Here is a 26,661-nt window from a genome sequence, read left to right as displayed (position 1 = left end):
CTGTAAAATGGCAAATACTGATGAAACGAACGGCAGCCAGGATCCAGAGGCTCCGGAGGAAGACCTGGATGATGAACAGCAAGCTTTACTGCATTTCAGTAAATATGGAGAAAGTCGGCGTGCTCAACCATATGAGCGATGGACCTTCAGAGAAAAGGCAAACTATTATATGGATCGTATCTTCCTTGTCTTTTTAATCATCTTTGTGATGATTTTGCTAATCGAATGTTTGTATAAAATTTGGTATGTGTCAAATGGGAAGAAGATAGCAGAGTTTGTGTCAGACTCTGTCGTGTTTCTGATCGACTGGCTCTTCACTCAGGAGAGACAAGAGGAGCTGGTTGAACTGTAGGATGTGAAAAAAGGTGTTCACACCATTCCTTTCAAACTTTTTGTATTTCATGTAATATTTATGTAACAGTGGGAACTGTTACATAAACAGTTTCTACAGGAACTACACTGCAGTCTAGCTCTTGTAGACTGTAGTTTGTCTACAGGAACTACAGCTACATAATAAAACAAATATTTTGCAACTTTGTGTATGGCTTTAACTGACTTGTGTGCACTGGCCTCTCTCTGCATTGTCGAAACAATCTGATACCAGCAAATTGCTAAAAATATGAAGTTGAAAATAGGATTTAACCGGAAATTTAACAAATTAGGTTATGTAGAAATCCAATATTTAAAATGAACAGGTCTTAGTTGACAAAATGAATGCCCTGTAAAAGACTGGTTCTGCAGTTGCACTAGAAAAATGAGAACAAGTTGCTGTTTTTTGTTTTAGTTTTTATTTTAATCTGTATCGAATTTTATGAAAAAAAAATGAAACGGTTGAATATATTTGCGAGATCACCATGGTTTTACATATTTAATCCTAAATTAAATTAAAAATAAAAAATAAAGTTAAAACAAATCTGTAATCAGAATAGATTTTTTATTTGAACAACAAAAAATACCCCCAAAACTTTATATGTTGTAAAGAAAGAAGGGAGCAGAGCTTAGTAGGTTTTGACGTAATTTGTCTGGCGTACAAACCAGCCAATGAGAACGCCATATCCAGTCCTTTTCTACTTCCGGGACCACCTCCCACCCTCTTCCGTACTGCTTAGCGTGACCGACGTTTCGTGTCTATTTAGACTTAAAAGTAAGTCAAAATTTACACCTTTTATGCCATGTTGTGTAGACCACTTTCTGTATTATCCTATATTAATAAAGCACACACTTATATTTTGTGCTTAAATCGTGATGAACGCGTCTATGTGTCCTGCTACGCAGTTAAAACTAGAAAGTATTTGGAAAACATGGCCACATGCTGCTGCCTGTGCTAGCTGTGATATATACTATAAATGGCTCGGTTTAACTCTGACAAATAACGTAGATAGGTAAACTGAGGCTGTATAAAACCAAATCCAACAATGTGACCGTTTATTTGGTTATGTGTGATATCCGTTGACTCTTTTTGAGTACATCAAAAACAAAAGCTAAAATTAGCAACGCTAAAATGAAATACCCTTCGTCGTGTTTACATGATCATGATTAAATCTGTACTAGACTCAGACGCTGTGTGCATTTTTAAGAGGCTTAATTTCATGTTTAAGCTCTGAAAACTTATTTGTCTCCCTTAACCTAAATGTTCAAATTTTACTGTATTCAGGTTTTAAACTATACAAAGGACACTGGTCGTTTTACCTTTTCGTAGCTTGTTAGGTTGTTTCTTCCTGAATTTGGTAAAAAATTGAGCAATCAGAAAAATTTGAACAAAATTGGATACAATTTTAAAGATAATTAGAACAATTTTCAACTAATGGCACACCTTACTTATGTATGTGAGTTAAAAGTTTTTGCACCTCAAAATACTTAATTCTTGGTAGATAGAAAGTGGTTTATTTAGATGTACGAAGCAGTTTAGGAAAATGCTAACTGGGGACACAAGTACAAAACGGAGGTACAAAGAGGCTAGCTTAACTAGAGCTGAAAATAACTGTTTTCTGACTAATTGATAGCATAATGCTAATTAAGTAGAAAATGATGTCACCACTTAACTTTCTTGCTGATTTGCCAAGCACAACAAAGTTGTTGGGATTCATTTTTAATTTGATATAAAAATAAAATGTTCACTCTGCTAGTATAACATTTGCCTCTGCAAAAATATTTGGTATGATTATTTATTTATTTTTAAGTTTGACAGGTGCAATTTTTGAAATTCTGCGGTTTTAAATTGCACTACTTGCAAACCAATAGTGTTCTAAATGTGTTGGGATTCTTTTCATTTTAAATGAATCTCACAAGTTCTAAAACATTATTTCTTGTAATGTTTGAGCTTGCATGCTTTATGGATACCTTGGACATTTGGTTTTGTCTTGATATAACTTGATAACTGCTCATTTGTCATTTTATTTCCAGAATGCGTTACGTGGCCGCTTACTTGCTCGCTGTTCTCGGTGGGAACACCAACCCCTCTGCAAAAGACATCAAGGAGATCCTGAGCAGCGTGGGAATTGAGGCCGATGATGAACGCTTGAATAAAGTATGTAATGTAATGATTGTGAAGTTCTGTTTGTAGACGCCAGGTAGTAACAGTCTTACTCGTTTATCAGGTAATTAGTGAACTGAACGGAAAAGACGTCAACCAAGTCATGAATTCAGGTAAGGACTCTATAATTTACCGTATTTTCCGGACTATAGAGCGCACCTCACTATAAGTCACCCACAAAGTAAAAAAAAAAAAACTGGAACCGTGCATATATAAGCTGCACCAGGCTATAAGCTGCTGGTATCTGCGCCGCTCTCAGTTTTCCACAAGGACGCAGAGGACTGCGTCCTTAATAAATCTGCTATAATCTGCATCCTTAATAGCAGCATCCTTTTTCAACTTAAAAGCAGCATCATATGAACTTCTTTGTGTTGCTTCCATGATGAGGGGGTATGAGTTTGAAAACATTTCTCTGTCGAGAACAAGCATGTGCTTGTTCTAAATGAAAATCACCACTTTCTTCTTTGATATTCAATTTTGACTTCCAATGATTCACTTCCTGTTAAAGAGCCCCGTAACGGTTGAAGAAAAATCCACAGAAAAGCCGACCGGGCTATAAGCCGCATGGTTCAAAGCGTGGGAAAAAAGTAGCGGCTTGTAGTCTGAAAAATACAGTACATAACTTTACAGATGAAACTTACATAGCATGAAAGTTTCATCTGTAACTTTCATGCTACAGATGAACGTTTACTAACCTTTTTGTCTTTCTATTTCTAGGCCTCTCCAAGTTAGCCTCTGTACCAGCAGGTGGTGCTGTAGCAGCACCGCCAGCAGCTGCTGGTAGTGGGCCCGTTGGAACTGGGGCTGCACCTGCTGCTGGTATGTCTATGTCTTTGTACACAAGTAAACATGAAGCTACATATAAAATAGTTTGTAAATGTAAGGTACACTCAGTTTTTTTGAGTGTTTTCTGTGGCATCTGTGTAGTTTTACCTACATTGAACTGCTGGTTTTACTTTCGTTTCCAGCGGAAGAGAAAAAAGAAGAGAAGAAAGAGGAATCTGAAGAGTCAGACGAAGATATGGGCTTCGGACTCTTTGATTAATCGTCCTTCTCAGTGTATAAAAAGCAATAAAAATGTAAAAGGTTTACACAGATATCTGACTATTTGTCTTTGTGTTTTAAAAATCTATATATTTTTAGCCTTCATTATGGCAGTTTTTCATGTCTGATTATTTGTGTAGAACACGCATTAAGACGCCATTAAACAATCCCATCGCTGCATGTGGTCACAGTCAATTTGTGAAACCACAAAAACATAAAAACTGTAGTTTGAAGAGACAAAACCAAATGTCCAAACACAAGGTCAACATATATAAATACAGTGAACCCTCGCTATAATGTGGTTCACCTTTCACGGCCTCAATGTAGAGTATTTAATTATGCTGTATAATAATTGTAAAAAAAAAAATAAAGGTAACTACTTCACGGATTTCGCCTATCACGGGTTCTTTTCGGAACACAACCCCTGCGAAAAACAAGGGTTCACTGTATACGTATTTATTCTACATGCATCAACATGAAACAAAAATTTGTGAACTTTTGACTTACCATTGTGGCAAGATTTAAGTTATGTTTCCACTTATGTCATAACTGGAAACCCTTCAAATCAGTCCTACAACATTAAAACAGAAGTGTTTGCTTTTGTTCTCTAGTCTAAAAAAAGAAAAATTGTGAAATTCCCAATACCCACAATGAGTATTTCTCACGTTAAAGGTATTATAAAGGCAACACCACTCAAACCAAAGTATGATTTCATAAAAGTTCATATTGTACAGGGCTTGAGGTCTGACTGAAGCAAAGTTCTAACTAAGTCTATGTTAAAACTACTGTTTGCAACCAGAAACCATATTTTTTTTCTTTGTGGTGTAGCTGTAGCATGTGAGTCAACGTCATCTTGACAATGCATCATTGAGAACTGATCACACAATCGGGCATAATCTTGATTGAGCAAGTAATTAACTTGTCACGGAACATGTCACTTGAGCAATATTTGAATTTTTGCTTTCACCTGCCAATTTTTTATGTGTTGTCTGTGTATTACTCAATTGATGATAAAATTATTATTAATGTGGAAATATTTTCCAAAGCCCAGATTTTAAAGTCAAATTATAACTTAGCTTTGCATTACATTTAGCATTTTATTGTGGTTCTTGCCATACTTAAGTGAATTATGCTCCTTGTAGGAGCAGGTAACATGATCTCCACTTGTCTGCCATTTTCTCTGATGTATGTAAGTCCATCTGTTGCATTGCAGTGCACTAGATGTAGTAGTTTTCCACTGAGTGATCATTATTTCTGGTAGGTTATGCACAGTCTCATTCTGGAGCAGAGAGCCATCATGCTCACCTTAGTCATAATAGTTGACGGACGTACCATACCATCTTGTAATTACAAGTTAGCATGTAGTCTTGTGACCTGTTACTTTTTATCTGCAAATGAACTTATATATACACCTGTTGGACTCCTGACCCCAATTTGATCTAAATTTGAGTTGTGAAAGTAGATAAAATCCATTCTAATGCAAATAAAAATTAATCCAATGAGTTCACCGTTTCCTGGAAACAAGTCCTAGCAGCTCTTTATCCTCAAGGTGTATCAACAGTTTGACTCATTCAGATCAACTTCACCCTCCCCACACAAAGGAGAAGGAGCAGTACACTTCATGTAATGCTTTTCTTCACTTATGAGAACTAGGTCATTAATTTTGACAAACTGTACTTCATTTCTAGTTTGTTTCCTGCTTATATGTCAGTGAATGAAAGAGCTGCCAACCATGTTAAGAAGCATATATACAGTATGTTTATTAAAAATTAAAACTCATTACAGTATTTAACAAGATCAGAGTTGACATTATGAATGCCAGCATTCATAACAAAAATCACAGTTTTGGTACACACAATACATATTTAACAAGAGCTCAGAGTTACCCATACAGAAGAAAATATTGCACTGTTTTTTTCTTATTGTTACAAATCAGCAAATTTTCAAATTTGGCAAAAGAGCCTTGCATTGTAGTGTCTCTTAGAGAATCACCTAAATATGAATCTAACAAAGTGCTCACAGTTCAGAACTTTTCAGTGGCTGGCTCACTAAGTTTGGGTTTATGACCATTGGCCTGTCGAGTGACGGCTTTCTGAGAAAATATCCTGCTGTGTCACATTTTCAGCTTAGTAAACTCTTTCAAGCACATGTTAAATAACTTAAGTTTTCAGACAGTGTTCATAAAGTGGAGTTTATGCAGTTCTGTAGTCACATGTGTGGGGAAGTGGATAGTTGGGCAGATCTCAGTTTCATTTGCCTGTTAGAGGAACACTGTCTGCATCATCGCTGTCGGACCAAGGGTGGTCACTGCATGCCTGAAAGAAACAAGACAAGATATTAAAACAAAATTTTCCATTTTTGCATTTGTACTTTGCAGTTAGGTATCGCCTGACTTCTATCAAGATATAGTGAGGTTTTAAAGAGCTAAGGTTTCAAACTGGAAATGAATATCTGTCATACTTTTTCTAGGGTTTAAAGTTTTACACTTTTACCTACACCTTTACTTTGCTTGCAAAAAAGACAGATTAGGTGGTTCTTTTAAAGCTCCTGCTAAATTATTTAACTTGCACTAAAGTTGCATCTTAAATAAAAATATCAGATTCAGTTGAATAATTTCAGTACTTCTGCACACTTTCTTGCTTAGTGGTTTTCTATGAAATTCAGTTTTCTAAGAAATTTAATTTGAGGTTTTTGTTAGGTTTAAGGCATAATCCTCAAAATTAACAGGAACAAAAGACTGACATTTCTATTCATGTAAATAATGAATCTATATATTCGTTTCACATGTTGAAATTGAACTTAAGTTATTAGCTTTTTAGCGATATGCTGTTTTTGGTAAAAGTATCTGTAATTTTTGTTTTAAGTCCATTTCTCAAAAAATTAATAGGTGTAGCCAACATTATTCCTTACTGTAATCAATATGTTGTGCCAATAAGACAATAGTAATATAGATTGTTTTGTTTCAAATAAAGGTAATTAGATTATGTTAGATTTCTCTAATGATTTGCTTGTGTAAACATTGTGATCCTAAGAAACGGCAGTATTTGTACCATTTTCACAATAGAAACAACCTAACAGCACAATTTAGAGCTTGACATTCCTTATGCTTGAAAACTATCAAAATTCAAGAAATTTCATTCTTGATTATAATCCGTTCTTTAGCATTCTCACCTGTCTGTATTCAAATCGGTCCTGCAGATAACGGTTCCCGAGACAAGTGATGTGACCAATGTTCTGTTTGGAAAGCCCAGCTATCCTGGCCGTAAAGTCAAGAGTGAAAGCCAGTTTGACCAGTTCGGGTGCTGTAGGTAGAACAGTGAGCGGCTTGTGGGTTGGCTTTGCCTCTTTCTCCAGGTAAGCATCTGCCATCTTCTGGAAGGAGGAGTAAGTCATGCGCTGGAAAAAGCTGCTCAGCATGGGGTTATCTTTCAGCTAAAGGAGATAAGGACAATAAAGCTATCAGGAGGGAAAGTATATTTTGACCTACTTGAGATAACACAGCAAAGATAATCATTTTACTGTAATCCAAAGTGATTCTCTAAATGGGGTTAATGATTACTTGAAAGCTGTTAGGCAGCTGATTCACTGCAATATTTTCTCATTGTACTGTGTGCACTTTAAGGAGCAAGAAAATATTAAAAGTCTACAAATACTCAACAGCTTAACTAAAAAAAACCCATTAAAGTGCTGCATTAGAAAATACAAACGGGAAATCACTGGGTAAAAACTATGCCTGAATTGTACCTTTTTATCTTGTATTACATTTTGCAATGCACATACAATTAATTAACTACTGTTGGCTTGTTCACTTACAGGTCTAAAGTGAGTTAATGTAAAACTGTTTCAACAGACCATATGTCACAGCAATCACATGACCTGTGGTCGGTTTTCAAACCATCTATGACTCAACATGTACTCTATAAAGCTCTTCCTTCTTTCTAATATTAGTCGCTTTTGTTGCGTTTTCAAAAACATGCCTCTAACAGACAGAAGTACAGATGGATGATTTAAAGCCTGAACTTTTTCACTGACAATAGGAAGAAATACCCACCTTCCCATCAATGGCATCACCCTCTTGTATGGTCAAAGCAACAATCCTTTTGATAACTTCCTCTGAAAACAAACACAAAGAGGAACTATTAATATATTTTCTGAACAGGTTTTATTGAACAGAATCTCTTTAAATGTTAATTCTTCTATGCATTATTTTCTTCCCTTCAGCACTTCCAGTTCCAGATTTGTTGTTTTTTTTTTCCCACGCTATACTGTCGGCAATTAACTATTTTTAACAGCTGCAAACTACGAGCAAAATAACCCATTTCTTACCATTGGACAGAATTTCCGTTTCCTCTTGTTCTTTGACCTCATGTACAATTTTTTCAAGTTCTTCTGATACTTTCTCATAGTAGGCGTATGTCGGTTCGACGCTGATCACAGCTGTTAAGCAAATGTTTGGATATTAATGAGCAGTTTTTAAAAATGCAGTAACATGACAGTAATATGAATCTTCATTTCTGTAACAGTTACCTTCTACTCCAGTGCTATCAGTAGAGTTGACATCTTTACCAAATTTAGTTGACCTCAGAGACCACCTTTTGGACAATTTCCTTCTTAAGGACTTTTTCCTCATTGATTTCTTTTGAAAGGAGAGCTGATTTGTGGGCAGGCAGTTGGTTGATTGGTTTGAATTGTCAAACACCTCTGATGGATTGTCTTGATCTTCTTTGTCCCCATTCTTGAAAATGCCAAGAAAAGTCTTCCAAAATGAGGGTTTCTTGATCTTTTTGGTCTTTTTAGTCTTCATTACTGGCTCCTCTGATTCCTCAGGATCTTTCACGGATTCATACATCTGGGGTTCAGCCACAGGAAGCACACTAGATTCACTGTGATTTAATGCCTCGTGCAAGAGTAGCGAAGGGTCGCTGGAGGATCGTCTATACGTTTTGGACAGGGTCACCCACTTTTCCTTCTTCCCTGCTTTCTTTGCCCCCAGGCTGCCGTCATTCAGGCTGAGGCTCCGCTTGACGTAAACCTCCAGGAGACGCACTGTGTCCTTATGGGGCACAGAGATTATCTGGCCGTGAGCAGGCCTTTGTTTTTCTGTTGCTGTTTCCATGGTGGGTTCTGAGAGGAAGAAGAGAAAAGCGTACCATGTCTTATTAGATTTAAATATCTTAGTTGAAAATCACACGAACTTTCTAATTTATTTATACCGCTAAATAACATTATTTTCACTCATTTTTAACACTTTAAAAAAAAATCTTATTATATTGTCTTTATTGATTAAGAATATTACGGTAATTAATGTTTGAATGTTGCTCACGCCGTTCATGATCATGATTCCTTAGGGCCAGTTTCAATAAACATGATAAAATATTAAGTTGATTAAAAAAAAGCATAATGTCTTGATCTAATTTCTGAAGCAACACATAGGATCTTAAGACAATTACAGTTCACTCAGTGTTTTATTTTTTATCTACTCTTCTAAACAGTCTTTAAAACGCAGATGAAACAGGAAAGTATAATTAAGTTGTGTTCGATAATGCGGTTATTACTGCGACACAAATAGAGACGCGTTGTTAAATACTGTTTAAAAGTCAAACAAGGAAGAAAAACAAAACGTATTCATGGTCAAGTTACCCTGTCAGTAAACTCACCTTTACTCGTTGAAATCGTTTAATTATCCGTATGAAATCTGCAGATCGCGGGTTTTGAAGGTACTCGCTGTAGACAGGCTTATGTCTTATAAAGAGACTAATTTACCTGCTCACCGAGACCAGAAGGTCCTCCCACTGCGAAACACGTCGGCGCTTTCACCTGAACACCTGAGATAAGGTAAGGCGACACTAGGGGATTTTGCGCTGTTCACCTCGTATGCTTTCCGGGAATACATAGACGTCGGTATCAGACCTTGTTTACGGTTTCTCTTTTGCTGCGCAGTGTAATAATTGGCCACGTTTAATAGGAAGTAAAAGCAACGTGTTTCCTGTAAAAGGGTAGCCTGTCTAAAGATGAAATAAGAATACTCTAACTCTTTAATTTTTGTAAAGGGTTATTTCACCGCTTTTGAGAAATATGTCCTAAGAATAACCCAAGTTGAAGAGCTGAAATTTCTGATGTTTCTAAACCTAGATTTTAGAGTGTAAAATGCAGAGTGACTTAATAAGAATGATTATAATATTCGTCCTATCTTTGTTTCTTAAGGTTACTACCTAGATTTTTCTGTCAAATCTAAATAACTATGTTTTATCAGTATATGTCATGGTCAGCATTTCCATGTGTTTTGCTGACTGTACGACTCAAAACGAGGTAATCCACTCTGCGGGAATTTAGTTATTCTCAAGATAATTGAACAGTTTCCGAGCTGTACGTCAGAAAATAGCAGGACTTCCCCTATCTATGTGCATTTTAGAATTTTATGTACTGCAGAAAATCAAGATTATTGGGATGTTTCATGAAGATTTCTAAAGATAAGTGCAAATGTTGCTTAAAGAGGTTTTGTGTGTGTGTGCAGGTGTCGATGTAACTGCACAATAGCCATGTTGAAGTTTAAGATTGGGGTTGTTTAGCAGTCTTCCAAATGTTCTATTTGAAATTTTGATTCCATTGTGCTATCCTGCCCATTATTTAATTTTGAAACTTTTAAATGGTGACTTCAGAATAAAAACAGGACTCATAGAGGAACTGCATTCCTCAACCAAACATGCAGTGCTTGGAGACAGATACTTTTATTTTCCTTTTCTCTGTTATCTTTTGGTCACAACACAAACACTACAAGAGTATTCTTCCTGTTCTGCTGCTGTTTTTAAAATGTCTGTATGGTGGTGCTGGCATTTTAACTTTGCTAAGATATGGGATTCATTATACACCTCACCGCTATGGCATATGCAATTCATCTATTTTAATCAAATTTCCTCCCTCAAAGCTGTGTACTTGGCTTAAGTTGAAAAATACAGCCGCATGTGAGAACACGGCATAAATTTCAGGAAAATTTGGCTGCAACAAAATGCATGGAAGAGGTTGGGGAAACCAGAACGGCCAGATTTCAGGATCAAAGATGTTCAATGATCATTTCAGGCCAAGTACAAAAAAACATCTCATCTCAGGCAGTCAGAAAGACAGATTTTATGTATAAAGGTTAAAGTGTATTAGCTCAGGTTCATTCTTATGTATAGCTGACATTAAGGCCATTTTACATGGCTCAGGTTTGCAAAGGCAATACTCAAAATGGTGATACCTGACCTGGATTATATTGATTAAAGAGCTTTGTTATTAACTCTATATGTCACAACACATAAAAATGATTTAATTCTGTCTTGGCACTAGCCCCTTATATTAATTTCCCTTTTTTGAAGTTTCCTTAGGAATATAAGTTTCAAAAACCACATTTGGAAAAATGTTTTTTTTTTTTTCATTTTATAGCAGTCTACTTCAGTCTTGACCACTGACTTTTATACTTGACCCAATCAAAGATGACAGACATTTTTGAGTTTTTATAAATAGATTTAATTAACCCTCACCGATTTGTGTGTTGTAGGATAAAGTATCTGTATTCATAGAAAGGACAACTCATTCAAGAATTAACTTGTTTAGAGGAACATTGGTCTTCAAGCATGACTTGTCTTGTGTATGTACAATAATATATACAAACAAAGTTTTGTGGTGCTGAATCAGCTCAATTTTAACATTTTGACTTTTGTAATCTCTGAAACTGCTATTAAAAGGTTAAACGCAGTTCATCTTTTAAGTGCAATTGGTTAAAATCGGAGCTAGATTATTGCAGCAAATAATTTAGCTGCAGTTTTTAGCATACGTAGCTTCAGTAATAAAAAATGTTATCATTACCGACATACCACTAAACTAAATCTGCTCAGACATTTCTGTAGTAACAACTTCCCCTCCTCACATCTTTGTGTGACCGGAACTAGTTTGTTACAACACCAATAGGGGCGTCTTGGTTTTCCCAAAAAGGGTTGGTTGCAAAGAAAAAGACTCACCGGTTTTCATTCAAATAATGTTTACTTCTAGTTTACCTTTCTGCCCATCAGCTTCATTGACACATCACTATAAATAAAGTCTTATTCTGACTTCTAAGCTTTAAATCCATAGAAACCATAGACAAAAGTTTTCTATCATATGGACTGTTTGCAGCCAAGAATAGTTGCGTCTATAAGCTGACCTTATTTCACTAGCTTGCTTGTAATTCATAAGCTGATGTTAAACCTAACATAATCCAAGTATGTCTAATATTTTGTGCATTTTTTAATTAAGTTGAAATAAATGAGAGAGTGCAAGTTACTAAATAAGAAATTAAGACAGGATTGTTTTGTAGTAAAACCCAGATCTCCACGTGATGTCACACTTACCAATGAAATTTAAGTTTTATACTCTGTCAAGATCTAAACACTCATAGGTCACTTTTATCAGATGCACCTGGTTAGTACTGGGCTGGAGACCCTTTTTGAACTGACTTGATCTGGTGACTATGGAAGCCACTAGAGGGCAGTGAATATGTTGTCTTGAAAATGGGTGGAATGTATTCATAAAGGGTTGGACATTGTAAAAAAAAATACCTGTACCCTTTGTTTAAATTGTTGTACTTAATTTAAACAAAGAGCAAGAGTAATACAAAAATATTAAGATTGTTTTTTAAGAACCAAACATATTTGATGCTGAGATTTAAAAGATGAACCTACAAAAAAGTACATAAATCGTGCCTTGGCTGCAGCATATCCAGCAGCATATTGCAAGCACTAATTTCTAGTCAAAGTTCTTCTTCCTGATTAAAATACTTGTTCCATACAGTGTTTTAATTGATGAGGTGTGTAGATAAATATTAAAGTCAGTTACTTGCATCACTTCTAGTAAGACGTATTTTAGTGTAAAATTTATGACTAGGATCCTTTGCTCAGTCATACTCATTAGACTTTCTGAATTTTCCAGTTTGTTGTTGTCATGGAAAGCAGCCTGGGGTCATCCAAATTCAATGCTCCATTTACTGTCTGGCCCTTGGTGATACTTCAGGTCACCTTCTTCATTTTTCATGGGTGTTAAGCTTTACAAATGTGAGACTCACGTTTCGTCCCACAAGGGTTGGTCATTGACCTCTGGAGCTTGCAGCAGAACAGCAGAGCAGTCACTGTGCATTTACCTGTCGTAAATCTTTATCTCTTTGAGTCATTACTTCTGTTTATCCTGGGGCGCCTCTCTCCAATCATAAAATGATTTGTGCTGCATAAGGCAGCTCACAATTCATATAGAAACAGACTCAAGAAAATACAACAGCTTTATTTATGTCTACTAACTAAATAAATCTGTTTTATAGAAGCAATATTGCTGAAAGTACTATTTAAATAACATGATTCAACATTCACTGTATTCTCATTCTGCATATAGTGAAAGGTGGTCAGCAAAAATTCCAGGAAATTGAAACTTATTTAGCTTCATAAAATAAACTTTTAACATGTTTTTAGAAATAGTTGTTCTTTCAAAACTTTATGTGTCACATGAGTGTCTTTATACTATCTAAAAAATCTGTTCCTGTTGTCATGTGTTTGTCCGGGAATTACTTTGAAAGTCATTGTTAGTCAATCACACAGAAACTTGCAAAAATAGATATAATAAAGTTGATATGCTTGGTTTCTACAGCACTTTTTCTATTTTCTCCTGAGATTTCCAGAAGTGTTAAACCAAACAATTTTTTTTTTTAACTTTTGGTTTAAAAAGGTCAAACTTTAAACACACTTCTAAAGGTCTCTTGGGGATTTTCTTAAGTTCAAATGCTCTGTGTTTTCAAAAAAAAAAGTTTCTGAAGCAGTAGTTAAACAACAACTATTCACCTGGCTCTTTTGTAGTTTGTATAGGGACCAGGCAAATGTATTCAGATTCCTTGAACATTTTCAGATTTTGCCATTTAACAACCATATACCTCTAAGTATTTTGTTTTGATTGATTTTATGTGACAGGCCAATATAATGGAGTGCATTATTGTGACTGAGAAACAAAACGATACATAATTTTTCTCATTTAAAATGTATAAGGTATATTTGCATTTAGTTCACCTGAGTTAACAGGTCAGTCCTGGAGGCAAATTACTGTATTTGTCTTAGGTATATGAAAAAGTCTGAAATTGTTCAAGGAGCATAGTAACTGTTTCAAAACAATGTACTTTGTGCTTTGAAGAACATTCTTTGCATTTTCATTTGTAACCTCTGCTGTATTCTTATTTTACGCTTCCAAATAAATCAAACATGTAAGCAAATAAAACAATGTATAAAGAAATTGATCAAAACTTTCACATGGAATTAAATTTTTTGGGATGAAGAAAAGGCATTTCTTTATAGCTTCTTTTGATCCTTTCACAAAATACTGCACTCAAAAACAAGGTACAGGCAGCATTTTCTGTGAAGCACTAAAAGGCCAGACCCTCACTTTATACAAAACACTGTCTTTATTTGCTCATTCATCATCTTCTATTGTGCTGACAGAACATTGAGTTTCCTATCTCCATTAGCAAATTATTGGATTCCTTTTCAATTGATAATGCTAGTCATGTAGTTAATGAACAGGCTATAAAAATTTAAATGCAAAGTCACTGTGGGATCCATACCTTAAGTATTACTGTACACTAACAAAGTTGAGCTATAATCAATAGCAATATTACTTGGTGTTGCACACTTTTCTCCAAAGCATCCTCATGTCTGTGCACTTTGCTTTAAATCCAGATGAGTTGCAGTTTCTCAAAGGAACTGAAGAACTTTTAGCGATTTGATTTGAACACAATCTGCTGAGTTCCAGGTGACTTTACTCTCTGGAGGCAGCAAACTACTGTGCACAGGCTGCTGTCTGTGCAGCTCCGAGAATTGAATTAACGTGTCTGCTGACAGTACAGTAACCCAATCCACTGATATGAGACTCACTGTCTGAGCTTTTGCGTGAGACTCGTCCATTGTTTCTTTTAGAGCAGACGGACGCAGCTTGTCACCAGCTCATAGAGTCAGAAGTAAAGAGCACTCATGCTACAAAGATATTTTTAGTTCTACTAAGATTTGCACTAACTGTTGTGTCACAGAGACTGGACCAGTTGGTCTTTGAATCACTTTCTTGGGGTGAATTTTTATCAAAGGCAGGCTGGATTTGATATCTTCATGGAACTTCTCATGAATTATAAATGCAGCCTCACTTTAGCTTCGACCTTGCCTGAACCATCTGTCTTTTTAAATGCTAAAATGCTTTCAGAGGGTATCCGTGGGACATCAATGAGCGATCAGAAATCAGAAGAGTGGCATGCTGACCTGAGTGATAAGTTGTCAAGTTGAAAAGACTCAAAAACACAGCACGACAAACAGAAAAACAAAAACCTTTATGGCAGAAATTGGCTCAGAAAAACAAAATCCAGAAGAGCAACATAAATTTGGTACAGTTTAGTTACTGGCTAGGAATGTTTTGTTTATATATGAAGGCATGGAACAAACAGCAAGTAAAACAGCCTGTCTTGCCTCAGAGGCCAAGATAGATCATGTAATAAAAGATTAATTTGCACTGCATATTTAACTTGGTGCTTTTCTTCTGAAGTGATCCCAGTCAAAGACATTGTTTCCCACACAACACTGTAATTTCCCGGTTTAGAACAGAGTACAACTAACAGAACATGTGATCTAATTAGTCTTTTTTTTCCAACATTTGTAATAAATATTATAGAGACTGTCAGTTTTCATCTGCATCAATTTGTAGTCATTTTTTCATCATCTCACCCATTTTTAGCCAGTCTCTTTTTCTTTTCTTCATTAGCTAACGGGCTTGTTAGACCTCAAACAAACATCTGCTCCTCCAGCTTGCTATTAACACCAGCTATTTATATCAATACAGAAAAAAACACAAAAAACATGATTTTATTCTATATTGTCATATGATAAGCATCACACAATTATTTTCATCATGATATCAGCAATGCGAACAGCCAGTGAGAAGGTGCTAATAACAAGCCAACATGAGGCGTTAATGAGAGTTCAGCCCTGAAGCCAAAAAACTGACACTTACACTTTTATTTATCACTTTTATAAATAAACATAAGGAAAATTGAAGCTCAAACTCATAAATCTGCTTAGACCTGTGCACATTTTATCCCAGAATAAATTCTTTAAAAATCAACAGAGGGAAGCATGACGCAGTTTGGGTACATGTTTAATGAAAGGCACTCTTTGCTGGATAAATAAAACATAGCAAATTATGACACTGTGTACTGTACAACGTTGACACATACAGTAACAGTCTTAACATATTCAGTGCTTCGTAACATAGTAAAGTGCTAATTACTGAAGTGACCTACTCATGTCACCTTATTGGATTATATTTTCCTAGCAGGTACAACTTTTTCAATGGATGAAGAACACAATGTTCTTTTAGACCCACACATTATCACCATATTGCATTCTTTAGGATTATAAAGGCATTGACTGAGTTACAATTACATTCACTGACATTTCAGTACAAGTAATATTTATATGAACAAGACACTTGCATACATTAAGTTTTCAGTGACAGAACTGTTTCATGCATAAATGGTTCCAATTCACGTGTTTCTTATGGAAATTACAAGTCATATGTGATCACAAACCCAGTTAGCTCATTATCATTGTATGTCTCTCAATCTCATGTCAAATAAATTGTTTCTTATTATAAGTTTAAAATACCATAATAAATTCAGTCTTTTATATATGTGGGTGTGTGTGTGTGTGTGTGTGTGGGTGTGTGTGTATGTATCAAATGTTCAGATATGATAATGGGGATTAAGCCTCAGCTTAGCCACTATGCCATGCATTGAAGTAAGAGATAAAAAGGCAGATGAAAAAATACTTTAAAAAAACTTCTTTTTTTTTGCCCTAACCTAGTCTAGTCTATATATATTATCTCACATTTCTGTATACTTAAACACATTTTCCCTGCCAACAATGGATGATGTGAAGCTCCTAAAGTGCTTAAGACACACATAGAAAAACATTTTCAGTGCAATGAAGTGATGCAGTTTTAAAGGGTAAGTTCACTTTACAACAAGTGTTGACATGTTCCATTTACAGCCAAAACCATGTTCATCTGGGCTTGGTGCCAAATTCTAATAATAAAACCTGTGGATAAAAAAAGCAACCTGCCTTTTTGATCACTAAAACTGCTGCATGCAAACCTTTTTCATGTATGGTGAAGATTAAGCAGGTTTATATTTAAGTTTGCAGGCTAGCTATAAGATTAATAGCAGACACGCTACTCTGCCAGCTATTTATCACACAGATAGTGTTACATGGAAAGGTGCCGCAGGCTGTACGTTTGCACCTATAGACCTGCTGAGAAGACAATGTGTATGCCAATGTCTATTGTTACACCGTCCAACACTTGCCTGCCCTTGAACATGTTGCCAAGATCAATCTTGATTTTGCTGAGTATGATAAAGTGTAGACTAACAATGAACTATGTGAGCTCAGATTACTTGATTTGTTTTCATCTGATGGACAAATATACACTATTTCTGTCTAAGCAAGCCAATTTTTAGGTGGAATGTCGGTCTGTTGTAGAAGTCCTATTTTGCTGCACCGTGTATTCTCTGAGTTACTGAAACAGTAGTTGCTGAGTTATGTTAATTGCACTTTGACACATCTACATGCAGACAGACAGTTTGTGTACTGGTTGTCTCACCACATGGTGCCTAATAATACTGTAATCATTTGCACAAGTGTTTTGAAGTACAAAAAGATGAGTGAATAAACCAAGTTTGTCTCATTAACACATATGCTTAATTTTTTAAATGTCTATCTTCCTCTAACATTAATAAAAATTACTTATCTTTCTCAGTGCATGCCATTTTTCTCATTTTGAAATGTGCCATTACTCTTGTTGAGAGAAAGGGTACTTCCATACTTGTTAGCAGCTGACATTTTCTGGGCAGCTTCTGCAGCTGCATCCATCACTTGTTTCTCTTCCTGCTCGGTCTCACGGTGATAGAAATAGTTGAAGTTGGAGACAATGACAGGGACTGGCAGGGCAATGGTCAAGACACCAGCAATGGCACAGAGGGTGCCGACCATTTTGCCTCCCATTGTAATTGGGCACATGTCCCCATAACCAACAGTGGTCATGGATACCACAGCCCACCAGAAGCCATCAGGGATGCTAACAAACTGCGTCTGGGGCTCATCCACTTCTGCAAAGTAGATGGCACTGGAAAAAAGGATGACTCCAATGAAGAGGAAGAAGATTAGCAGCCCCAGTTCCCTCATGCTGGCTTTTAGGGTTTGACCCAAAATCTGAAGACCTTTGGAGTGGCGGGAGAGCTTAAAAATTCTGAAGACTCTCACAAGTCGAATGATTCTTAGAATTGCCAAGGACATATTCTGACCTGCATTCAAATCTTCGTCCGGCTTTGTGGCCAACTCGGTTCCCAGGGTGACAAAATAAGGAATTATAGACACAATGTCAATAATATTCATGATGTTATTAAAAAAATCACTCTTACTGGGGCAAACCACAAAACGGACACCAAGCTCAAAGCAGAACCATATAATGCAAATAGTCTCCACAATGAAAAATGGGTCCGTGAGATATGTCCACACAGTTTTAGGGGCAGGGTAAGAGGCAGTTCCATTGATCATTTGGATGAAACCTGGAGGAAAATCGCTGTCATCCCTGAACTCCGGAAGAGTCTCCAGACAGAAAATAAAGATGGAAATGACAATGACAAAGACAGAGACCAGAGCCACAGATCTGGCCGCACTGGAGCTCTCAGGGTATTCGAAGAGGAGCCAGAACTGCTTCTTCAGTTCATTGGTGGGTAAGAGGACTTCAGGTTCTTTAATAAACCCTTCATCTTCACGAAACTGCTCCATTGCTTCATGGCCCAACTCATAGAAAACAATTTCATTAGCAAAAATGTCTAAGGGAACATTGGCTGGTCTGCGGAGTCTCCCTCCTGACTGGTAATAGTAGAGAATCCCATCAAATGATGGACGATTTCTATCAAAAAAATACTCATTCTTCATTGGGTCAAAGTATTGTAACCGCTTCATGGGATCACCCAACAGTGTCTCTGGAAACTTACTCAGGGTACTGAGTTGGGTTTCAAACATCAAGCCAGAAATATTTATGACGACTTTCTCATCTTTCTCCTCCAGGCAGTGCTTTTCGAACAGATCTTCATTCTCATAATAATCCTTTAGCATCTTACTGAAGACACTGTCAGTGGGAGACTCACTGTTTGCCAGGAGCTTCAGACTGGAGATAAGACTGCCACTGCTGGAGTTTGCCTTGGAGGTAAGAGTTGGAGGAGTGGAGGGGGACAACCCTTCCTGTCCAGACTGACGCTGTCGTCGTCCTCTGCGTGGCGACTGAGGAGGAGAAGCCAGCCGGTGGGCCAGCAAGTTCTGATCAGGAGCCTCTGAGTTGGGTGAGGTCGGGTAACCCGAGTCACTTGGGTCACCTAAGTTGATACCAACATCGTCCATGTTTTCAAAATTAACAAGCGGCACCTCCATTGCCTGCTTTGATGCAAGCTATGATGGTCAATCTGGTTCCGGAGACAGAGAATGAACCTCAACCAGTGCCACGCTGAAGATAGCGCCAGAGCTTCTCTCCTCCTGGTTACCATTCAGGCTGCTGGACACTAAGTTTGGATTCAGGCCTTTGGTTAATCTGTAAAATAGTGTGATAAAAAGAGACGTATTAAATTCTTCTTAAGTGCTGCAATCCAGTTTTGTTGATAAGGAGATTTTGTGTCGGCTCCTGTTTGCATCAGCAAAGAACCTGCCATCTGACACTCTGCATGTGCAGTTATTTTTCTGCTTCAATTTCTTCCCAATGACCTAAACAAAATCTCACACTGCAATATCAGACGTGAAAGTGCTTACATGCAGCATATGGGGCATTATTGCTGATAATGCGTAGCAAAACTATTTCCTCTGGCAAAACAACTGATTCTCCATATATGACTGATGCCATAAACTAATTAAAAATTAAAATTGTTCCTTTATATTTTAACATCAATATTTTTTAACCGTAATTTCCATTGTCTATCATAAATCTTCTTGAGTTCAAAGTAGTTTGTCAGTTTTACAGCTGTTGTATCTGTTTATCTTTCCTTTAGCCAGGTTTGAACAGGTAACTAAATTGTAACGTACACCATAAGGCTGAAATTCACTTGACACTGAGGGCCCTTCAAGTCTCAAAGAGATTCGCATGACTCAGATTCCATTCTTAGCTTAGCAGATAGCATGACAGTTAAGGGTATAGAGTTAAATCTTATATAAGGAAATTATAGATGATAGATGCATAATTATGTGAGCTAAGTGTCCCATGTTAGTGACAAAGGGTGAACGAGTCCAAGTGAGAAGACAAAGGACATCACCAAGACGTAAGAAGTAAGAATCGACATCCTTTGATTAGACACTTTTCTGAATGTAGAAAAAACTTTCAATTCAGATAGGTTATTATCTGTCACTCGCCCGACATTTACAAAAACAGTTATCACTGTAAGGAGACATAAACATCAGACCTGACTGTCAAAGAGGCACAACATGCATGCAGTGAGGACTCACCCATGTCCCTGGCTCTGCAGAAGTTTCTGTGCCCTCTTTGTCCTGCCTGCCAGCTCCGCTCTGTTCCCCACTTCCCTCACACTCCCTCATCCAAACTTCCAATCAAGAGTGTCTCTAGCTGTATTAAAGCTCTCACTGAGTAATTTAACACCATAAGCGAAACCAGAGAAGCTGAATACACCCTCACAAACTCACAAACGTACACCCCTGCTCTCTCACTCTCTCACAAACACACACAAACACAGATAAACAATAAAATACCCACAAAGGTATCTGACTGTACACTAAATGTAGGGGTCACCTGGCTTTGTTCTGGCTGCTCCCTCCTCCGTCAGTGGAGACATTATAGGTAAGCTCTGTGATAGGAGATTTACTGTGCTGGAGCCAATCGCTGTTTGATGAGGGGAAGGGACTGTGGGTCCCACTCACTTGCCTTTTTTCTGCAGACTAAGCATCCACTTGCAGGATGATCCGATAAATCCTGACCTTCGGGATTGAACTATTTTTGTCCTTTTTTACACTACTTGTCAATATCTGCAACAACATCTGATTGCCTGGGGGCTTCAGACTGTTTTTCATCTATCCTGATTTGGCACAAACTCTTATTTCATCTGACATCTGATCTGTTTCTGTATTTTCTTATCTTCTTATCCTTACACACAAATCCTTCATTTTTTGTAAACAAGTGCGAGGTCCAGTTTCATACATAAAATCTGTACATACTTTTACTTAAAGTTGCAAAGTGTTCAGGAATGATTTTTCAAGCTCATATTTGTTTAAAAAGCTAACAAAGTCAAGAGTTAAACTAAATTGCACAGATTTTAAGCTCTTATCCTCAGAGGGTGAGGAAGGTCTCTTTAACCATTAAAAAATTAAATCCTTTATTTAAACTGCTGTTCTTTGTATTTTTTTCATATAAAGTTTTTCCAAGGATTTAAACTTCAAATTAAAGTTTCCCTAAAACTTTTTTGGAAGGGTGACCAAGTTGGTAAGACAGGTTGAGTGTTGTGTTTCCTGATTGAATACTGCTGCTCTAATGCTAGATATCCTGTCTGCATATGGCTGTCGTCCTGCTGCAGCCTGCAGCTGGCTGTCTGCTGGTCCCCTCTAACACTGCGGTACGAGCAGGACCACTGCAGACGCGCTCAGGGACGCAGCTTCAAGGTCACAGAAAACTTGACAGTCTCTGCTGTGTCCCCTTTCATCACCATACACTATCACCTCATTATGTGTCGTCACGGTAACATCATGCATCCATGAATTTAAAATGTCAACTTTGTGCTAAAGCAACTGAACCAAGGAAAGCCCATGCATGTGAAAAGATGTCTGGATGTGCATCTGCTCAGACAAGCAGTAATTGCTGACTCGATATTCTTCAGATGTATAGGCCTCTTCATAAGCTCCTTCATTGCCTGGCACGTCATTGAGAGCAAAGTCAGTCGAGGCACGACCTGCCACTAAAACACCTCATTATCGAATTTGCTACACCCAAAGACAGAAGCAGGAAGATGGACATCGATGGGGGTGGGAGCACAGACTGCACGAGTCAAAGCAAAAGTAAATAATCAATCCCCTCCGCTGCAAAATGATTTGTGACAGTAAAAGTGAGAAAGGGGAGGTCTAGAGATGAGATATGAACTCCAGGATGACGTAGACTGCAGTTACTGCATTGTTACTCTTCTCAGGGGAACTGATGGTGTACCAGAGCGATTTACACCCCTTCCTCCGCCCTCCCATGTAGCCCTCCATCTATCATCCATTCCTCTGCCCTTCCTGATGACACTATCACCTTACCGACAAACAATCTGTGTTGACAAAGCAATTCTCCATCAGCAGGCTTATTTGTGAACTACACTGGTGCTGCATCGGTAGAAACACCTTCAGCACACCTTCGCAGATGTTCGACTTTGAGCCGCTCCTGGTGCAAACGGTGACCTCTGCCCAGAAGAGGAAAATTCTAACTTTAACACTGAAGAGAGAGAAAAAAAACCTCCAGATATTTTTGGAATAGAAGAAAAACTATACTGATGTAATTTTGTTGGCTATTTAACAACAATTTTATTCTTTCAATACATAAGAATGATAAGAAACACCTTTCATAATTATTTTAAGCTAAAATTTATCTTCTGTTTATATTGATTGTCTCATCTGTTTTGAAATTCTGTCTCTAATGTAGTATTTTCTTCCTAGTATTCTGTTGCAAAGCAAACGCATGATTTATTGAACACATTTTTTTTAAATTGCTTTAGAGTGGAAAAGCTCACGTTTCAGTGTACAGAGAAAACAAAGATATTAAATGACTAAAACGAGGCATCCCCTGTAACAAAAGTAACTGGAGCTAGTGAACTACATAAAATAGTTTCTTAAATTTCAGAAAAAAAAGTAAAGTAAAAAATAAATGATCATGATCTCCTCATATTCATATGTTGCTCTGTTCAAAGCTTTTCCAACACAACTTCATGTGAAGGGTGAAAATATGACACAGGTCACTTACAGTACATTGAAGTGTGCAAAAAAGCTCTTTAAGAATCTGCAGAGCTACAGACTCAGAAATAAATCCTCACAGGTTCATCACTGGGATGGATTTCCATTCTTTTAGACTTTTTAATGGTTATTTCTTTTGTTTGTAAGTAGTATCTTTGTCTGCTAGTCATCACAATTTTAGTCAGGTTTAGGTATCCAGGTATCTTTTTTCTCTCAGAGGTCCCCCATCTTTATTCACAATTACAAAATGACACATTTATGCAGAATATGACTCCTTTGCTTACAGTTTGTGATATGATACACTTAGAAAGAGTCCCACCTTGTGATATTGTGACAATATTATGACATCAGGGTTTCTGTCTGTTGGCCACAGAATTTCAGTGGATCCTTTGGTCAGTGTGTGTAGGCGTGTGCCTCTGTTACTTTTGCTTTATTTCTTACTGAAGTCATCCAAGTATTTGGAACATCTAAAGTCCTCTGTGTCTTTAAGCTGTGTAAGGGTTGACCTGCAGAAATTAGGGGACCCCGAATCAAGAAGCCCATATTCTTTAGCCACTCTGGCACTGTTTTGTGCAACTTTGATCAGTAATTACAATGCGATCTAAGTAAGGTGAGAGGTGAGGTACACCCTGGACAAGTCACCCGTTGATTGCAGGGAAAAACAAAGACAGGCAAAACAAATAGCCATACACTCACACCTAATGACAATTTAGAGATACCAAATAACCTAACAGTCATGGTTTTGGACTGTGGGAGGAAGCCAGAGTACCTGGGGAGAAGCTACAAATGCACATGGAGAACATGCAAACTCCAGGCTGAGATTCAAATCCAGGACCTTCTCATTGCGAGGCAACAGTGCTACCATCTGCAAACTGTGCACCCCACTTTTCAGATTTTGTCATGCAGCATAGTGGTAGAGCATTTGCCTCATATACAGAGGCTAATTGTGCCTGAACAGCTCATCTTGTGTACATGATCTGGGTAATTCAATCTCAAAAGCCCATACGCTCATCTATTAAGGATGACAGGATTTCAAAGTGCACGTAAGGAGGCACGGATTAGATATTCCAGACTCGTAATCTTATAGCTGCTGCAAAGGCAACTGGTTATTCCAGTCTAGTAATCTTATATATCACTCCAGGGGTTCTCTTCATTGCAAATTACGTAGCATGGGTCAGAAAAATACAAGAAGAACTTTGGTATTAAAATTAACCCACACCACTTAGCTGCTAAAAAAGCAAAATAGTCACCTTAATTGGAATCTTCTAAGAGTAACAATACTAGCTATGATTTAGCTGTCTGTGGATTTGAGGCCATGAAGTGCTTTAAAGAAGACAGGGTTAGGATCTTTAGGTTTCACATTAATGTATAGGAAATATTTGGTTCTTCTTTAGCCAGAGGGGCAAAGTAGAAACAAAACTATGCAATATTAATATTTCTATTCAATATCAAAAGTTTGAGCTAAAATAGTAAAACAGAGAGAAAGATTTAGAAAATCAGAAATATTTTTGACTGCTTCCTGGGTTTAAGCGGTTCACTTTGTGATTGCGGCGCTCTCTTTTGTAAACAACAATAAAATGTGTTGCATTATAATAATATTTGCAAAACAAGAGAAGAATATGTTCTTATAATGTTATATTAAGCATAAAAGCTGTCATTGAATGATGAAAAGTTTTTTGAATAAAATCAATAAATGATCTAAAACAGAACACAAAAAACCCAAAGTCTATAAACTAAAACAACACAGTTACAGGAGATAAGCCATCTGCAAACTTCACTCACAGAGTCCAAAGTTTTCAAATTACCCTCTCTCTTTCTCTTTCGTCCTTAGTATCAGGCATAATGCCTTAACAGAGAAATGCAATCCTCCCTTTAACGTGACAAGGTGGGATCATAAAAAAAACATGTTCTCTCCCTGGGAGCGTTGTGGGCTCAGTAACGATGTGTTACCTAACATCATGTGCTGGAATTTACTCCTATAACTTCACTGCATCCATACAGGAAGTGTCATTGCAACGAGAGGGCTGGTCACAATTTTCCCATGAAGATGTCTAGTTGGCTTGTTAGACATTTACTATATATTTAGGGAAAACAAATTATAATAAAAAATAAAAACAAGTTGCAGTTAATTTCAGGAGCTCTAGCAAATTCATTGATGTGCTTTATAGCACGAAAGCAAAAGGAAAACCTAACAACTGTGTGGGAGTACAAATAAAACATTAACCACACGTAGGTGAATTACCCCATGATAACAAATGAATGGACATAGCAGTAAAATTTAAAAATGAAACTAAAAGCATATGAAATAAGAGCATGTTTTCTGAAAATAAAAAAATAAAGCTTGTTCAAATATAGTAACAGCTAATCAGTGTCCAGCTGCCACTTACACTTAGTGTAGGAGGCTTCCTGATTTTTGGGCTGAGTCTGGCACCAAAGGTAGCATGCCAGTAACCTTTAGTAAGAGTGGTTAAAGGCTCGCCCTGGTCTTCCTGATTTAGTGAGGTTCACCAATAAGTCTGATCTTATGTCACTGAGTGAGCAAAGTTAGTTTCCTTCCACTGGAGGAAAGCTTTAGAGATTATCTGAGGAGTTCTGTTATCCTGGATGGGGCCACGTCCCACAAGGAGGAGACCAATGGACAGACCCAGAAGTTGCTGGGGGAACCCAATAAACCTTCTGACCTGGAAATGTCTTAAGAAGCCAGAGGGTGTTGATGGGGAGAGATGCCAGCATTATCTTACAAACTTGTCTTTGAGAAGACAATGGCTGGATGGATGGAGTTATCCATACATCTGGAATAACTATAAACATTTTAATTTATAGTAAATGTTCTGATCTTTTTAAGTAAAATGCTTTAATTATGGTCTGACAATCTGCTGTGTCATTGATGGAGCCGCCTGTCCGGGAGAGGATGACTTTACTAAGAGTATTATATAACACAGGAAATCAGCTCTGCTGAACACCCACATGGACATATACCGTAAACAGAATCATACAGACTTAACTCAAATATCCAGATCGATTTTCTCCTTACTAAGCAAAAGACAAGTGCTAATCTGGACTGATACAGCAGATGGAAAAGAGCATTCACAACAAACTGAAAGCAGAACATGAAGCTGAACATTTGACACAACGATATTTATATGTTCAAACTCACTTGATTAATAAAAAGAAACCTCCAATGGTGTATTTGCATAATTTATTGTTTGGCTGTTACCAATGTCTGCCAGATAACAACTAAACAGTCATTATGAATACCCCAGCCAGTTTAACAGTATTTCTTACCGTTGGAGCGGGATGTTCCATGACTGCTAGTGTTATGTTCATCCAAACCCTCAGCTTCGTCCAAGTATTTCTTTTAGCCCTGTCTCGAAGCAAATGAAACATCTTAAATACAAAGAACAAACTACGTAATATTGGCTGATTTAAATTTTGAAGGTCAAATAAAGCGATACTTCATCGAGCTTTAAATAACAATGCAGCATTAAGAATTTTTGCAACAACAAAAACATTTAAATCAACAACACACAAAAAAATATTTCTACTATGGCATTCTCGGGATAAAACAAAGAAAATCTTCACCTCATTGTGCTGCGGTGATGGGAGCTTGGCTGCAGCCGCTTACCAGTCCTCTCAGATTAATTCAGTGACCAGGCGACGGCAGAGTCTTAAGGAGCGATGGCAAATCTCTTTAAAACGAGACGTTTTGGCAGGAGGCAGGGCAGTTACAGTTACACATGCCACAGACAGGACAGATGTTTTTCACCACAACAAGGTTCCAGTCACTTGGATAAGTCTCAGTTAACACACAAACAAAGCAAGTTCTGTTACTGCACACAAGTGCCATTGTCTTATTTATGCTCTTTACAGCGGGACATGCACCTTGGGTTATAACAACATCACAACTCAGTGACAGTTACATCAAGACACTGGGGGACACTGTGGTAGTTCTGTACAAGTGCTGATTGGGAGTCGTCTGTCCTTCACCAGGGTAATGAACAAGAAAGTCAGTCTGAGTTTGTG

At 37.3% G+C, this 26,661-nt stretch overlaps 3 protein-coding genes across 5 annotated transcripts; 1 reads left to right on the top strand and 2 right to left on the bottom strand.

The window, feature by feature from the left end:
• Positions 1 to 1,065: 1,065 nt before the first annotated feature.
• Positions 1,066 to 3,630, top strand: LOC102231214 (60S acidic ribosomal protein P2-like). Its single transcript, XM_005815373.2, has 5 exons — positions 1,066 to 1,144; positions 2,404 to 2,527; positions 2,598 to 2,646; positions 3,251 to 3,352; positions 3,502 to 3,630. Exons 2-5 carry the CDS (start codon positions 2,405 to 2,407, stop codon positions 3,576 to 3,578), a joined length of 351 nt encoding a protein of 116 aa, XP_005815430.1. The 5' UTR covers positions 1,066 to 1,144; position 2,404; the 3' UTR covers positions 3,579 to 3,630.
• Positions 3,631 to 5,312: 1,682 nt separating this feature from the next.
• On the bottom strand, positions 5,313 to 9,488 carry LOC111605805. Of its 2 annotated transcripts, none has more exons than XM_023324589.1 (6): positions 9,341 to 9,488; positions 8,105 to 8,701; positions 7,904 to 8,014; positions 7,629 to 7,690; positions 6,749 to 7,009; positions 5,313 to 5,892 (listed from the first exon to the last, which is right to left on the bottom strand). In XM_023324589.1, exons 2-6 carry the CDS (start codon positions 8,691 to 8,693, stop codon positions 5,827 to 5,829), a joined length of 1,089 nt encoding a protein of 362 aa, XP_023180357.1. In that variant the 5' UTR covers positions 8,694 to 8,701; positions 9,341 to 9,488; the 3' UTR covers positions 5,313 to 5,826. The 2 variants fall into 2 exon arrangements, with proteins under 2 accessions (XP_023180357.1, XP_023180356.1); XM_023324588.1 differs by having other exon boundaries at positions 9,235 to 9,487.
• A 6,304-nt stretch (positions 9,489 to 15,792) lies between these two features.
• LOC102216973 (potassium voltage-gated channel subfamily A member 10-like) lies at positions 15,793 to 25,994 on the bottom strand. Of its 2 annotated transcripts, none has more exons than XM_023324650.1 (2): positions 25,924 to 25,994; positions 15,793 to 19,252 (listed from the first exon to the last, which is right to left on the bottom strand). In XM_023324650.1, the coding sequence occupies exon 2, from the start codon at positions 19,093 to 19,095 to the stop codon at positions 17,416 to 17,418; it is 1,680 nt and encodes a 559-aa protein (XP_023180418.1). In that variant the 5' UTR covers positions 19,096 to 19,252; positions 25,924 to 25,994; the 3' UTR covers positions 15,793 to 17,415. The 2 variants fall into 2 exon arrangements, with proteins under 2 accessions (XP_023180418.1, XP_005814551.2); XM_005814494.3 differs by lacking the exon at positions 25,924 to 25,994 and adding an exon at positions 20,155 to 20,230.
• Between the last annotated feature and the right edge of the window lie 667 nt (positions 25,995 to 26,661).

The sequence above is a fragment of the Xiphophorus maculatus genome, chromosome 20 (genome assembly GCF_002775205.1).
Source record: "Xiphophorus maculatus strain JP 163 A chromosome 20, X_maculatus-5.0-male, whole genome shotgun sequence".
In the NCBI taxonomy this organism is placed as follows: domain Eukaryota; kingdom Metazoa; phylum Chordata; class Actinopteri; order Cyprinodontiformes; family Poeciliidae; genus Xiphophorus; species Xiphophorus maculatus.
Note: the sequence above shows the minus strand (reverse complement) of the source record. Positions and strands in the feature narration are given on the sequence as shown.

Excerpts from the sequence above, each read along its gene's own strand:
- LOC102231214 (XM_005815373.2), top strand. The coding sequence starts at position 2,405 with ATGCGTTACGTGGCCGCTTACTTGCTCGCTGTTCTCGGTGGGAACACC. Across the intron at positions 2,528-2,597 it reads ATGATGAACGCTTGAATAAA|GTAATTAGTGAACTGAACGG; the intron begins GTATGTAATGTA and ends CTCGTTTATCAG. Across the intron at positions 3,353-3,501 it reads TGGGGCTGCACCTGCTGCTG|CGGAAGAGAAAAAAGAAGAG; the intron begins GTATGTCTATGT and ends TTTCGTTTCCAG.
- LOC111605805 (XM_023324589.1), bottom strand. The coding sequence starts at position 8,693 with ATGGAAACAGCAACAGAAAAACAAAGGCCTGCTCACGGCCAGATAATC. Across the intron at positions 8,015-8,104 it reads TGATAGCACTGGAGTAGAAG|CTGTGATCAGCGTCGAACCG; the intron begins GTAACTGTTACA and ends TTTGCTTAACAG. Across the intron at positions 5,893-6,748 it reads ACCGATTTGAATACAGACAG|GCATGCAGTGACCACCCTTG; the intron begins GTGAGAATGCTA and ends TGTTTCTTTCAG.
- LOC102216973 (XM_023324650.1), bottom strand. The coding sequence starts at position 19,095 with ATGGAGGTGCCGCTTGTTAATTTTGAAAACATGGACGATGTTGGTATC.